The sequence below is a fragment of the Parambassis ranga genome, chromosome 4 (genome assembly GCF_900634625.1).
Source record: "Parambassis ranga chromosome 4, fParRan2.1, whole genome shotgun sequence".
NCBI classification, from domain to species: Eukaryota; Metazoa; Chordata; class Actinopteri; family Ambassidae; genus Parambassis; species Parambassis ranga.
The window spans coordinates 16419941-16436562 of NC_041025.1; the positions used below are offsets into that span (position 1 = coordinate 16419941).

Genomic DNA, 16622 nt, shown 5'->3' on the forward strand with positions numbered 1-16622 from the left:
AATGCACTTAAACAAAACACTATCACAATAAGACAGCAGTAAAGGATCCTTTTGCGAAGACGTGTTGGTTCAACCTCATTATTCACTCAGTAGCAGTCACGACAGGGCAGCATATGCTTCAGTGGTTTTTGTCATAGCGTTGGCACACAATTAAGACAATAACCATGGCTCTGGTTCCATGGATAGTCTCCATTACTGCTAAAACAGACACACACACAAAGAAGTTCGTGTTTCTCGAGTGTACGCTTTTAAAGATGCTGGTAACACTGTGCAGCAGAATGTATTTAAAACTATTATAGAAACAAGTCTCCCAAAGAAAAATGTTTTTTTTTTATGTGTCACTTCATCCGCTCCCTATTAAAGCAAATTGCATGCACTCCGGCTTTGAGAAGAGAACCCAGAGGAAACGTCTGAGGTATCCATTACTCAAAACAGCTCAGACGTTGTGATTGTCCAGTCCTGATCGCTTTCATCTTGGTCATAATTCCTGAGGTTATTATGAGTTGAATATTAGAGGCTGCCACTCGTCCCCCCCACCTCCCATCTGCACAGTGCACTAACACTAAATGGAGTCATTGTAATTATAGCTTTCATGCATGGGAAGGTACATTTTCTGAGGTAATTTGAAGGACTCAGAGAAAAAATAAAAAAAGGGTAGAGATGGTGGTGGTGGTGGTGGCGGGTGAGGATAGTGGAGGGGTGGGGGTTTTGTAGTCACTGTTGTGACTGACAAGACAAAATATCTTCTGTCTCAGCCCCAAAACACCTCTGTCACAAAACCAGAGTGTTAGTGTTTCTACTGATGGCATTATCACAGCTATTAACAGTAGAGGGAGCCTCAGTTATGCAAATTACAATTGTGTCTGTGACAAGATGAACTTTTCACTTCTCCTATTTTAATGCTGCTTGTCATGGAACATTGGTTGTTGACTCATTTCCAATGTGGTGAAATGTCCCCTGTAACCTCTGGAAACCACTTTTCTGGCTCTTTTTTTTCCGCACAGGTCGCACTGCAAACAGGCACGCATCCCAACTTTACTCATGCCAGTAGAATAAACAATTTATCCACTCAAATAAATATTAACCACAGCTCTCATGGTACCTAGGGGTGAATCTGTGTGAGATCACACCCCCCCCCCCCCACACACACACACACACACACACGCACACATATATATGGACTGAATCAGTGAGTTAATAGGCACTCACTCCATTTCATTTCAATGGAGCTGTGCATCTTGATAACATCGCAGATGTTCATCGCTGCATTCTTGGCTCTGTGTTTTGAGATAAGGTATCATGAAACTATATTGATCCCCTTGGGGAAATTGACGAACAAAAAATCTTTCTACAGAATTTGTTATATAGCATTCACAGAGAAGATACACATATATGGATCCTCAAAAGTGTTAAATAAAAAAAAAACATAACATAGATTATAGTAAAGAAAACAGCATGTGTTATTTAGAATTAAAATATGTTGCCTAAAGACAAAGAAGCTGATGCTTTCTCTGCAAACACACGTTCCTGTTCTGTTGTTAAATCCTTAAGATGAGACAAGTCATGTGTCATGTGCTATAATCCAGTGACACCACACCAACATGTCACATCTCAAAAAAATGTATGTCATTTCCATGGTAACGCCTGTACAGTCTGTTAAGTATTATGTGGGTTAAGTCAAAACGCTTAGAGCAGCATAATGCAGAGGGCTCTAAAACAAACTTTATAAGTCCCTTGCATCTTTGTGTGCATGTTATAAAAAAAACACTCCTAATATTGCCAAATCTCTCTGTTGGGATTTTATAAAAAAGGGCTTAATTGTACTTTGTAGGCTTTTCCTCATGTAAAATACATATGCTTACTGCTTATTTTATGACATAAATCTAAAATGATGCCTCTTTTTAAGTTCTAAAATGTTTCCAGAGTTTTTCTAATGGGGTGGACATGCGTCACCGGCAGTTTATAAACTGCATTTCTACCAAATGCACAGATTGTTCATTTTTCTTATGGGGGAGGGGGGGGGGCACATAGTGGGGGGGTTGGTGGTCCTCTAGTCGATACCTTTATTTGCTCCCGGGTTGTATCAATACCTACCGGATTCCCTCCTCCATCACAAGCCACTGGGAACGGGTTGCCCGGGAAACGGCCGCATGGCAACAGGATCAGAGCCTGGGGGTTGTCTGCTTCTAGGTCTGCTCCCATTTTACATCGCGTTTCCTCACTAGATGGTGTGCAAGCCACTGGAGAGTACACTTCCCCGCACCGTGAGCTCCACATCCAGCAAAAACAAACCTGGGAAACTATACCGCGAACGGTTTGCTTTACGGGGCGGCAAAAAAGTGTGGAAATAAAGCGTCGCTGTGGTTTTTTGGTTGAAAAAGCTAGATCGTTCTGTTTTTTAGCCAGAAGAAGAAGAAGAAGAAGAAGAAGACTTGGGGAAAGCGAGTGATACACGCAGCTGTGATGGACATAATGATCGCGGTGCAGGATGCTTGTGTCTCTGGTCAGTGGCTTACAGCGATAATTCTCAGCCTGTGCTGCTTTCTGCCGTCCTGTTTGCCCGCCGGACAAACTGTGGACTATTCCTCGGTCGAAAGTGTGGTCAGCAGACAAGGCGACACGGCTCTACTGAGGTAAAAACACACAACTTCACTTTCTCCTGTTCACACACTTTCCCAGAGCCACGGACCCCGAGGTACACGCTCCTTTTTGTAGGAGATAACTACTCAAGTGCGAAATAGCTTGTTGTTGTCATTGAGCGATAAACACACAGTGGGGTCCTTTTCCCTCCATCCTGTCCTTGTTTTTGCCTGACAGAGGGGGGGCTGCACGGTGCAGGCAGCGACACGCAGGACGCTGCACTCGGCTGGTTGCTGACAAAGTTTTCGAAGATACTTTCTCTTAATGCACAGCAGAGGTGAAGCCTTATTTTTGGTTTGTGTTTCATTTATTTGCTCGTAGGTGGGACTAGATAAATCGCGTGAACTTCGCCTCCCCCCCCTCATGTCTTATGTAATTTGATGACATTATGTCTAAACAGACAAAAGCAGAGCCCAGCGTGGCTGTTATGGTCGCTGTTTGTCAGGTTCTGCTGAGCGCACACAGTGATGTCGCAGTTTGAAAAGCAGCCTGACGAGTGTATGTGTGGTCGCTGTTTGTCTGAATCGAGTTATGGCAATGAATGACGCGCCATCTCCCTCCTCCTCTTCCTCCTCCTCTTCTTCTCCTCCTCTCCATCACGTAGGCTACGGTGCCAGCTGCACAGGTATCTGCCCATTAAGGACTCAATTAATTCCCCCTAGGTGTGGTTTTGTGGTCCAGTGCACAAGGAAGATTGTGACGGTACATGCCTTTGGCATATTACAGCAAAAGTCTGTGGTTTAAATACTAATAGTCCCACTTTTCTGTTATCACTGTGAATCCATAAGGTGCATATTTGAACTGGAAAGCTGAAATGAACCCCAACCTTTGAATTAAAGATGGCTGCTTGCTAGTGAAATCTGTAGCTGTGTACCTTTTATTGGGTTTCTTTATGCTGATGTAGTGTTTCCATGCTCTTGTGTAATGTGTTTTAATGGTAACAATGGATACCAGCAGCATTTTGGTTTTCTAACTGTTTGAGGTCCATGTGGTTGTGGTTGATGTCATTCCCCGCTCTGATGTCTACATTTTGAGGTAAGCATTACTTTGTACTGTAGTCAGTGGTGAGAGAGTGAACTGTGGTATAATGTAAGCCACAGATAAAAGTCCAGTCAGTTTGAAAGCGGATTTAAGAGTTGAAATAAGTTTATTTGAAACTGAGAATATGTCACAACATGCATGCTAGCTCAGTATTATTCTGTTGTCATCTCTGCAGACTGTGCTTAACTTAATGAGCAGCTCCCATGGAGACAGCTAGTGACCACTTAAACTGACCACATACTTAATTGTGCACTTGTGAACTTAGTTTTGAAGGCACTGCAATTTTTGACATGCTAGAAGTTGATACAGACTGTGAATTTTTGGCTGGCCAAGGTGACAGGTGTTGGTTTTTGTGCAGGACAAGAACTGTAGCTCACTGAGCAGTGGTCCATTAAAATGTGAGGCTTTACCTCTCAATTGCACTTTTCACAGAGCTAATTAGTGGACATGTTACATAACTCTACTGTAGGTTTTTCTGTGCAGCTGAATTGTTGAATTGTTCGGCTTAGTTTAAAAAAAAAAAACTCTCAAAACACACATTAAAAAATGCAAAATCTTTGGAGGGCTGTGATAAAATCTTGTTCTGCCAATATCAAATATCCGCTTTGATGGCTGTGAAAAAAGAGATGGCAGAAGGGGCAGGCTTGCCCCATTTCAATATGAATTCTGTGGATGTTGACTCTGAGAGATGCCGGGCGTGGACCTGAATACAGAGCAGTCTAAAGTTCCTCTCAGCTTGGCTTTTAGTCATTGTTGTCTCATACTTGATTGTTGAAGATCTGAATTCTTTCTGTGGCATAAGGTCATCGTCGGTGGCTATATGGAGATGAGTGTCATATTATGAGCAGGGTCCCAATGCGTTCATCACAGAATTACCGTGGCAACAACAAAGGGGTACTCACTATTTTCCTCGTGTTCCCTCCATGCCCAAGGGCCCTCCCATCAAAGAGACTCACACCTCTGACTCTCTGTGCAGAGAGGGCGTCTGATTCTCTCGTATCTGTCTGGGTTGGCTGTGATCAGTGGCAGCAGCTTCGCCTGAATCCTGGTGGTTTATTGGACCAGAGATTATTCCTGTGCTATGAATCAGCTCAATAAACAAGTTGCCTCCCACCTCCTGAGGAAGGCAACACTCCACAAGCAGGGCAATGCCTCAGTAAATAGGATCTAGGAAGCTGGAGAATGGAAATTGAAAATATTTTCAAGTTGCTTTCATTGCTGAGTTCTTACAGTTAATTAATGGGTTCTTCTGCACTGACTGTAACCATTCATTGGCTTTTCTGCTCTTGTAACAATGCTGCCACTGTGAAATGATCTCTTTGCTGCACTTGCACCTGTTGACCTAATAGAGATGCATCTTAAGCTCTGGATTTCACCTAATTGTAAACCACTGTGCTAATAAATGCTTCCTCTGTCTTAGCACAGTCATCTTGGGAAATCACAAGAAACCATGGTTCTGTTTTTCTTCATTGGTCTTGAACCATCTCTTTCAGAAACTCATCGCTGAAAACAGTGCCCGTTTGTTGAGTCTCTCCATTGTTGAGACCCCTGACTTGTAGAGGGCAATTTGTCTGCAACCCCTCTCCCTCAAAAAAAATGATTGCTGGCTAAAAATGTGAGCATTCTCAAATACTGACAAACCCAGAAGCACGCAATTAGTCACTGCCTCTGGATTATGGAGTGGCTCCCGAGAGGTGGGTCTGCTGTCATATGTTAATTTCCCCCTCCTCAATTCTTAGCATAGAACAGAATCTTGTTAGTATGCATAAACTGAGCAATAACATGTCCTGATTTAAGAGTAAGCGTCCTGCATTCCCAATGAACTTTGCATCATGTGGTGAATTCAAGAACAATTGGAAAGGCTGAATGAAAGCAAGTTTTTCCATTTTCCAGCAAGCATTTCAGATGCCCTGATTCATGTTGGACGGTGGGTCCACATCAATTAAATGATTTGGGCTTCTTGAAGATGAGAAATGGTTCACATGTGTATCATCATCCTTTTAATCTTCTCTGTGAAACTCAGCTACATTTAGCTTCCAATGAAAGTCTCTGTCTTGGGCTGCTTCTTTTACAGTGCAATGCATATATTGTATCCGTCTTTTGTTCCCCATTTATGAGCTTCCATAGGTGACATAATGGTTAGAGGAGCTACAAACCCCTCTCTTCCACATTCTTTTACACATTTCTTGTCATTTGGATACAGTTGAATAAGACTCGACTCTTCCCAGTAAATGACTCATCTGGCTATGTATTTGAGTGGGACAGCCGGATGAAGAGACAGTTCCCGATGCTGTCAGGAAACACACGGGTATCAGTGGCAGCCTCTTCCACATGGATAAGCAGATGTAATCAGCAGCAAGGGGCTAGTGTCTGCAGTCCAAGCAGACAAGAAATCTTAAGAATAGGCTGTTACCGCACAGCTATGGTTTGGAATGCTGCTCTCAAACTATGTCTGTGTTTTTGATCTTTTGATCTGTTCTTCTGTATTTCAATCGTCGCTATAAAATATACATGATAGGGTGAGAATTTATAAAAGATACACTGGTTTAGTTTTAAAAGCTATATGTTATTGTCTCTAAAAGCAGAAAATAGCAGCAACGCACATAAATAGGAGCAAGGCTGGACACAGAATAAGACAATGATGCTAGCTTATTTTTGTTATCTGGTTTGACAGTTGGCCCTCAGCCATAAAATAAGGCCTCTACCACAGGGCTTAGTCCCTGTAATGGTGCGAAATTGACCTGTCACTACTTTGAAAGTCTGGTATTCGTATAAATCTAAAATCATTGCCTCATGTCAACAGACCAGTTGATAAAAATCTTTTTTGGCCGTACATGATTGTACCAGAGCTGTGTTTTCTAGCCTTATCATGGACAAAAATGGAGCCATGCATCATTTTCCTCCACTGTGTCATTATTATGGCTCTGAAAGGTCTTGACATTTACTATAAGCACTTGTGCCAGAGACAACATCTACTTTAAATGGCCTAGCCCCCCACCCCAGTGCAGATGCTGCAAAAGACAGAGTAGAGGAATATTAAGTGACTGTTCAAACTCCACAGGACACAATTTAAAAGGAGGAATTGTTGACAATCTCCTTAACACAGACCATAACCATGGCTAAGAAGCACCCTTTCCACTTTCTGCATTTCAGCACTTTTTTAATTAGGCCACAGCAAGTTCTGTATAAAAGTATAAAAGTATAAGCAAGGCTACTTCATTCCCGGCAGCTTGGTTGGAGATACAGCATATACTGTGTGCTCTGAACACATCAGTTAACTGCCAGATATCAGCAGTTTTGTGCACTCATTTGGGGAAAAACCTGGTTTACCTCTTATGACACATCTGGGGGCACACCTGAGTCTGTCACTGTTAATTAAACGGAAGAATCCTCTCGCCTGTTTGCTCCACCACATGTTTAATGCGATCAGTGTTGCTGTCAGCACAATTTTGCTCTCTTTCACATTCCTTATGCTCATCATAGTCTCAGAGATCAAGTCTTTGGGTAGTTATTTTACCTCATAGTTTGGCAAATAAATAGCTACTATCATTACACAAAACATGAGCATGTGGGAAGGGGCTGTTGTTGGGAAGGGACTCCCAGATGAGCCATCCCTAAACAGATACTACTAATGCTGTGAAACACACTCTCTCTAAAAGCAGGTAGCATATTGCTAACATTAGTGACCATCTCCTGTTGCCCAAGGGGAGCTGGAATTACTACAGTATTCATCAGATTAATTACTCTATCCATTTGTCACTGATGCACTTCTGTACAGATAGAAACCAGCCGACATGGTAACCATGGCAAGGCTTTCAAAGCACCTGCTGCCATAGAGACCCCAGTTAATCTCTTCCACAGCAGCCACACCAAACTTAGTGTTGACTCACTTTAAACAGTTGGGTCTGATGCCTCAGCTGGTAGAGTGGATTATCCACTAATTGCAAGAGTGTCCTTGCAAGACACCAAACCCAAAGATGCTCATGCAGACAGGCTTGTGCCATCCAGGCCAGAAACTTTTGCACATAAGGCAACATTGAGTGCACCGGCAGTACTCATAACAGTCCAAAAGTTAAATGTCTTGAAATAGATGACAGTCCTCACCCAGGGATGCCTGGTCAATATTAAGTCTTGTGAAAATAAAAAATGTTTTAAAAAAAGCAAAAACCGCAACACAAATATTATGAACGTCTATTCGAATATAATGATATGAGAAAACATCGATTATTATCCAAAACAGTATATCAAGGCTTGTTGAAAATCCTCTGAAAAAATCCTCTAAAAATGATACATACTCAAGACAAAAACAAATAACATTTTTGTTCAGTAAATATAAAAAGACAAATGCCTTTGGTGATCACTGTTTTTCCTTGTTCCCTCAAAATCTGTCCATCTCTATTGAAAAAATAAAATCCAATCTAGTATTGGAGGGTATGCAGCCCACTGTTTTCTGGGTTGCTATAATGATACATTCTAGGATGCTGCCAAAGCCTCTTGCATACCATGGTTTAAAAACTTCACGCTGTGACTATTTTGTGGGTCTAACATGCATTTTAATGCCAAATTGACACACTATAAACAATTTTCAAATGGATTACATTCATGAACATCATTTGTCAGGGAAGTCAATCCATTGTACTTTCTAAAAATTTAAGCATTTCTATTTCTAATATATTTCAATTAGCACTAAAGTGATTGAGTGCCCTGGTGAATTAAAGCCTAAATGGAAATGCTTTCTCAAGGTAAATCCTTCGAGGGAAATAGACGCTATGTTAGGTTTTAAAGCATCTTTCTAATACTGTTATAATCACTACAATTATATGGGATAGGGAAAATGATTTGGGGTGGAAAATGGAGCTTTTACCCATTCCCAGCATTGAGCATCCACATAATTGCAATAATTCTACAAAAAAATCTCTGAGGAGTATTCCCCCCACCCCCCCCCCCCCCCCCCCCCCCCCTTTATGCGTGTGTTGTGAAAAAGCCATAAGCCTCAAAATTAACTTGACAGCAGCAAGTGGAGAGACAATAGCAGGTTATGTTTTGGCCAATTTGAAAAAGATGTTACTCTAAACTGAACTGTATGTCTTCTTTGTTGGGGGATTTCTATTTTTTAAGGTCGGTGTAGAAGAATAAAACATGAGCATTGGGCTATGGTTTGTCCATGTGCTATTTACAAGTGTCTTTATTACATGAGGGTGAATACTTTAAATCGAGAGCTGGGAGTTCTGACAGACTGCCTAAGCGGATGGTGTACATTGATTTTCAGTAGTCTGCATCTGAAATAACTTTGTTCCTGTGGTTGCACTTAAGAATATATGTTGTTTTTGTGTGCAGATGATGTAGGTACTCTGCCTGACAGCTTTTCTAGGGTAAATTTGTTTTCACCAGCTCTTTGTTGAACACTATACAGCCCTCTTTGCTCTAAATCATATGCCAACACATGCAGCGTTTCATCACAGAGAGAAATGATTCCTTAGAGCCCCTTCAATTAAAATCCTTAATCAATCAGTTAGGATCTCTTTGTGTTCGGTGATAATTAGTTGTGCTACTCTGACAACATTGCGCAATCCCATCTGTGCCTCCTAAGTTGTGCTCTATACCAGCAAAGTCTTGGTATGCCTCTCATGTCAGCAGGTTATAGACAAAACTCGCTGACATCACAGTATGATGCCTGAGCGATGGGGAAGCATTCAAAAGCAGTGCGGTTGTAGGAGTGGTTCTCAGGCTACTGAACATGGGAAACATCTCAACCTGTAGTAAGCCTCTGGTGAGTGTGGAATTTCCTCTTCAGCTGTCTGACTTTATTGCAAGCCAGAAGGTGACTCTACACCTTTACATATACGGTATCTTACCGAAGAAATCTGTTTCTGATGTGCTAATCCAATTTATAATGAGAAGCCGAAGGGAGCCTGAATCGTCACCATGGGAGACGTTCCCTCAGGATTGTGTGGTTGATGACATTACGCTCAGTGCCAGATCTTTATGTGTGAGCATGGGTTCAGGCTGGAGGGACTGCAGGTAAACGTTAGTTCGATCCTATGGGAATAATAAATCAGAAGTGTTGACACATGGATATCTTAGTGATGCCCTTCAGTGGATTAAAACAATCCAGAGGGATTTCAGCTTCTTGTAGGGGGTCTTTTCTTGTCCTTTAATGAAATTAAACATTAGTCTTGTATCCTTGGTTTACAGTGGCAGTCCTTTTATATCCGATGTGTGTATTTTATTACTGTGAGCCATGATTTCAGCAGTAGCAAAGCTGCTGGTTGGTTATCAAGCAAGTATGTTTTTGTGTTTAAAATAGCGTACTTCTGTACTTTCAGTTGCCATTTTCTAATCTAATGTTTTGGCCACTTTGCTAGAAACACTTTGGTCTATTGTAATTTGATCATGGGACTATGCAATAGTAATAAAGCTTCTCCAGACCTTTAACAATCAGGCTAGGGTTAGTGGATGCTGCATGGTCATTGCTTTATTGATCTCTTGAAATGTTTGCTTCAGTTTTCACTTGCTCTTCAGGTTAGTTACAAAAACTACTTGGGTAGTTTCTAAAGGTCAGAGTGTGTAAAGAACACATTTACATGGAAATATTACTTTTGTGGATGCCATAAAAGTTGCAGCTTTTACCAACATTTAGAAGCAACTAGTAATCAAAATAACTGTAATCTTAATATTTTTTTATTTTGTTATCTCAGTTATATGCTCACAGTGGCTGGTCTCATACAATTGATTGATTAAAAACTTCAGCAGCTAAAGGAGGTACGTATTGTCATTTTTTATTTGCTTCTATGTTGGCACGGCTAAAGAATTTTAATTGGAGTTGCTCTGAGCAGGTTATGGTTTTCTCTCTCTCTCTCTCTTTTCCCATCATCTGCATAATGAGTGTGTGGATTTCAGACTGCTGTAAATGTTTGTTGGAGCCAAGTAATTGGAGAGTCTGCATTGGTAATTATTAGTAAATGGAGAAAGAAGCAGCGAAGCAAATCAATATCACTGAGAATAGTGCTACTGTTTCTTTCCAGTTGGGTCAGGAGTTAAGGCAACAGAAGTGTCATATTAAAATGAATCCATTTGTGGGAATGATTCATTATGATTGTTCAGATTTTATGCATGATATATGTAATAAAGTATATTGTTCTACACAGGGGTGACACATTGAAGTATATTTTAGTACAAAGCTTTAATTTTCTGGTTGGTGAAAGGCAGACATGACAAATACCTCCCTTTGGACACTTGCTGCTTAATTGTAGATCCATGACACTGTTTTAACTCTTTGCTATTTTGCATAGATAACACAGTTTGGTACTGTACAGAAATCCAATTAAAAGAGAACAAAATCTGGTGTAGCTCAAGCAGAATTTCAAACAGTCTCCCTTGCACTTGACTTATTAAGAGAACACAGAATGCAATCATAAGTCAAATGTTAAGTGCCGGGTTATAGAAAAAGCCTCCAACCTCCATTGTTTAATAGTTGTTTCAGCATTAATGAGTACCCAGTCCTAATGGAAGGATTTTGTTGTTCATTTGAGTGGAGTAAAATATTTAAACAACAGAACACGAAACTCCCGAACTAAAAGATAGATGATTTAATTTGAAGCAGAGAGGAAAAACTTTGACATTAATTGGTTATCAAGCTTTGTTTCAACCACACCAAGGCAGGGAGATTGACTCAATTTGTGCTAATGTTAAATAGCAAATTCATCAGCTAATCTGTGACACTGCCACTTATTAGGATTCTAATTTTAGACTCGGGGAACATTTTTTACTGTTCGTAGTGGGCTTTTGATTTTTCACACTTGCCTGTCTTTATCTTTTTTTTCTGTGACTCTGGTCACATTTACTCTGCAACTTCATTAGATACATTTAAAGATATGCAATAAAGACAAGCGTAGCTTAGCTTTGCTGATTTTCCCATTTAAGGCAGAGGATAATTGACAATGCATATCCAACCACCTTTGCCACTTTTAGTTTTGCAGGTGTCAAATGTGTGAAAACATCTTCATGCTCCCTTACGGCAGCAGAGCCTCTGTTTTGCTCGTACAGGGATGGCAGAAAATTCAAAGAGCTGGTGAGTGCAAGATGTTTGTCACATCATCAGGGATTTGACGAGTTCAGAGTGTGTTGATGTTTCACATCTTCACCTTCACTGGATTAAACCTCACATAGTGCCGTTCCAGCCCTACTGTTTACATGTTTCTAGGTATCTTCTTCCTGTGATATCTCTGCTTCTCTAGTTACAGACTTTGAAAAACATACATACATAAAGGCATGTGAGAAGTGTGCACACAGATGGCCACTAATGCTGTTGCCCTCTACTTTTATCCTCTCTCGCTGCTTCAGCTTTTAGTATGTATTTTAAATTTGACATTAATTAACTGGATTAGGGCTGCAAACACACCTTGTCACATATAAAGAAATTGTAAGATCCAGGTTGCTGCTAGCTGCAAGCATGCTTGTTCTTGTGAACTGCAGACAGTTTGTGAGAAACAGAGAGAGAGAGAGAGAGTGATCCCTCTGCTGTGGACATAGGAAGGAGATTGTCTCCAGGTCTCGCACCAAACCACAGAGTTTATCTCATCCATGGGCATATCCTTAACCGTGAATATTATTTTATAATCGCTGCCGTTGAGTTTCAAATCACAATTTGAATTCAATCAATCATTCAGCCCTACTGCACATGCATGTAAAATTAACTTTGAAACTCCTCTTCTCCTTTTAAGCCACCAACTTATTAGTCACCTCTTGCAAGTCACTGTTTCTCTTTTATATACTCAGATCTTTGTAAGGTAATCATAAGCACTGATGAGTTTTTCCTTCACAGTGAATTTTCTAATCATTGTTTGTGTTTCCACTGAAGCATCTAAATCTTATCTGACAATGGGACATTTATATTCTGATATGAATAGGCACTGCTTTATCTTAAGCACATTATATTACATTTATAGATCTCTTGGTGAATTTCATTTATAAGTATGTATTTGTGCAGTTTAAGGCTTCAGCCCAGATTCCTAACAGCATAAAGAGCTACATTGCTTTTCTACTGGTGTCTCCAGCCCACAGGGTATGGAGTTGGCATCAGTAAAAATTCTGAATCTTTTTGGACCAGAAAAAAGGGATAGCATTATTCCCAGGACACATTTTAAATATCCTCTTTAACTCAGTAAAACTAGCATGCAGGCTTTATAGAACAACATAGAATTAACCGCAGAAATGCTCACTGCAGTAAAGTCAAGCTGTGTTTCATCTCCATATTATACCCAGTTAGTATTATGAAAAGGGGGATTACAGCTTCAAGCTAATTAGCATCCAACCAATAGAACCACAAATGAAATGTATTTGTTGATAGTACACTATGTAGATACCATACCTCTGTCATGTTAAAACGAGCATGCCAATTGTTGGATTTAACACACACACTGTTTCCTTGCACTGTATATTTTTGTGCCACAATAGTACTTCCCTGAGGCTTACAATCAGTTTCCAGCTCCTTTTAGTTTCACCAGTTCATCAGTGCAGTTCATTCTGCAATCTCTAAAACAGCCAGTTGTCTTCCTTGGAAGTGTGTGGGCCATGTCTTTCCGCCTCAAACCTCCATCCAGGCACTGTCTTTGATTCTAACACAATGCCCCCGCTGCGCTCCTCTCTGCACTGCGCGAGTGCCACTTTCATTTCAGAATATTCACCCTCATTTTTGCCAGTGCACTTGCTAATGGGTAGTCTTTTCAAAGCCTGGAGAGGATAATCCTGTCATCTTTGTTTTCATTGCCACCTCAGGGCCATTCAACAAGTTCAAAAGAAAAAAAGAATCTGTAGTGTAGTGTTTGTAAGGTTCGTTCTTGCTGTTCTGAGTTCCCTATTTGCCGTCACAGACTGAGCTACATGTGAAAACAGGTGCTGTGCTGAATGACTTTAGTGACATGTACTCACTCACTTAAGGGAATATCTGAGCCGCAGGCTTTATTATGTTGTTAATACTGATACTATTGTACCACAGCACACAAGTGCAGGGTTGGGAGATGGTGACACTTTTGAAAAAGTCACATCACAATTATTTTTGGCTTGTTTCATCAGATATGTAAACATTTACAACAACCACAGTCATCCTCTTTTGGCAACACTAGCCTTCAAACAAGTTTACATCCTCTATAGCTGCCACTGGTTTTTCTGATTTTTCACTTTACACAGTGGGCTGGTATTTCTTTCTTGGGAACAAAATCACTCACCTTGAGGGAGCAGCAGCGTTTGATTTGATTGTAAGGACTGTGTGAGAAGAGCGTCTTTTGCATTCCTGTGATGAGGAAATATTTTCAGCCTGTGTACTACAGATCATTGTAAGAAAGGAGCTCTAGAATCAAAAGTGTTTACAGCAAAGCAAAACCAAGGCTTACCTGCTTATCCCTGTACATGACAAGAATACTGACATAGAATGAATTCAATTTGAAGGTCTTAGACAAGGTGATGTCAGAAGAAACACACTGTTCTTTTTATAACTTGCATATGCACTGCTACAAACCAGAGTAAATAGGGATTAATCACATATATGACATATTTTGTACATAGGTAAGAATAAATGAATTTAAGCACAAAGATGGAAATTAATATAATGTAATGTATAAACAGGCTGTAGTCTGAAGAGCATTCTATAAACAGTGAGGGATCAAATGATGATGTTTTTACATACAAGACCTAATGACATATTAAACATTTTTGTGGCAGTATCACACATTGATTATTGCTGTGTTCAAATGATTCCACTTGGTAAAGAGAACAGAAGGTTGTCTATGAGACATACAGCCAAGTGTTTCTTCAGATTGACTCAGGAGGCTGAGGTTTGGCACTACTTTGGTTTGGCTGGGTAGCAGAATTCTTTCAAGATTCAAGAGCATACAACCTTAAACATGAATCCATCTTGTCAGGGCCTCTAGCTTTGTAGAATACTAGTGATTGGGACCAATCAGCGTGCCATGAGCAAGTGCTGTTAGAGAGGGCCATGTTTCCAGTGTGACAGCAGACTACTGTGACACGCATGTGTCTGCAATAGATGGTAACAGGCAGATGATTCATTCAATAACCGATCAAGTATTCTTTGTGTCTTCCAGTTCCAGTTTCCAGGGATGGTTCTGATGTGTGTTGGGCTGGATGATAAAACGATAAAAAAAGAGATTGCTAAAAATTTGTTTCCTCTATAAAATATGAGACATGGTTGATATAATGTTGATAGAATTCCCTCATCAATGTTTTGACAGAAAGCATAAAAAGCCAATAATAATGAGCACAGAGACACACTGAACCAATCATATGACAGAATAAAATAGTTACAGCCATGCACTTCACTCTCTGTCTTTGAAGTCTTCACTGGGGTCAGATGAAACTGCATGAGATGGACAGGGAGAGGAGAAATAGGCTAACTGGCCACTCCATTAGTGTATTTTTTACTATATTGACATAAACTATATTCTGTTGTTGTATGAAAATATATAAATATATCTTAAAATCTCCAGATATTGCCCAGGTTTTATGAAAAAATAAATGTGTTAAGATTTTTTTCCATAATGCCTAGCCCTAGTTCTGTGTGAGAAAAACAAAATCATGGTTTGTATTAAAACAGACCCTTTCATAATATTAAGTAACAAGGCAAACAACCTCCTTTCACCATTTTCTTCATATATTCCACATTAACCTGACCCATTCAGGGATTTAAGTACATTTATTTAAGCAACAGGACAACTACATAAATAGTAGTTGTTTATACAACTACTACACTTTGTCCACTAAACAAGACAATTTTTGAAAAGTAGTAAAATTTAGAGTCCATACTTTGATTTGGAACTCTTTACAGAAATCCTGTAAGGATTTGTGTAAGCCCTGACACCAAATCTAAGTTGACAGGGTGCGTTAGCTGGCTATTTAGAAACTCCTGTATTTATTTACAGGCTGCGTCAAATACTGTTTTCCAGCTTCCAAAGCAATGCATAGATATGGAGAGGAAGCTTCCACAGTAGGATGAAAAGTGGTAACAGTGTAAAAGAACCCTGAGTGACAGAGAAGTTCTGTATGTTAGAGTGTGAGCAAAATGAATACTGTATCTGACGTATATGTCACTGGGTGCGGATGTGTGTTTTTATACAGTACAGTTGTACTTCTTATAGTAAAGTGAATTAGTGACAGGGTATAGTGAGACTCGACACTTCACCGCTCTACATCTGACAGCAAGGAAACCTTCTCTGCTGCTGAATGTTTGGAGCACCTTTTATGGACACTTGCCAGTTCCTGCAAATTGATTTTATTCTCCACAATCAGCTCAAATTTGCACTTCTTGTGTGTCAACTCAGCTGCTGTTTTGCAGACTAAATCATTTCACCAATATATATTTTTATCTCAGAGTTAATAATAGGAGAGCTACTGTATACAGCTACATGAATAATTCATGCAGGCATTCCTTTGTAGAGATTAAAACCGGAGGAAGAATAATTCACGCTGTAAGCTTACATAAATGGTTTTAGAAACCACTAATCAACTAGCATGCCTGTCTAAGGAAAGGCAGCTACCTAAAGTTCTGAGTTCGTCCTCAGAAGTGCCTGCTTAAGCCCAGATGAGAACCAGCCAGAGAGGGAATTCAAAGGCTTCTGTACATAATATCTCCACCTCCCCCTCTATCTAAATTCTTGTGATTTTCTGTTGGACGTGACACGCTGAAACCTCTCCTGGTTTACTCTGCCTCTGTAGAAGTGACAGGTCCTAATTATACAGTCTGGGGGCCCAGAGACACTTAAACATTAACAATTACGTAGGGATAAAAGCAGCACATAAAAGGAGAAGAATAATGAGAAGGGGAAAAAGGGCAGAAGAGAAAATGAACAAGAGAAAGGGATTTAAAAAAAAAAAACAACAAAAAAGTTTTATAGGTTTTGCTGATGAAGCAAGTGTTTTTTTTTGTA

General features: G+C 40.2%; 1 protein-coding gene across 2 annotated transcripts in view; it reads left to right on the forward strand.

Moving 5' to 3' along the window:
• Positions 1-2235: 2235 nt before the first annotated feature.
• The window catches only part of negr1 (neuronal growth regulator 1), a 127163-nt gene continuing 112776 nt past the window's right edge, over positions 2236-16622 (forward strand). For both annotated transcript variants that reach the window (XM_028404415.1, XM_028404416.1), the window contains exon 1: positions 2236-2633. In XM_028404415.1, coding sequence (XP_028260216.1) covers positions 2464-2633 — 170 coding nt within the window. In that variant the 5' untranslated portion in view covers positions 2236-2463. The remainder of the gene's footprint in view (positions 2634-16622) is intronic.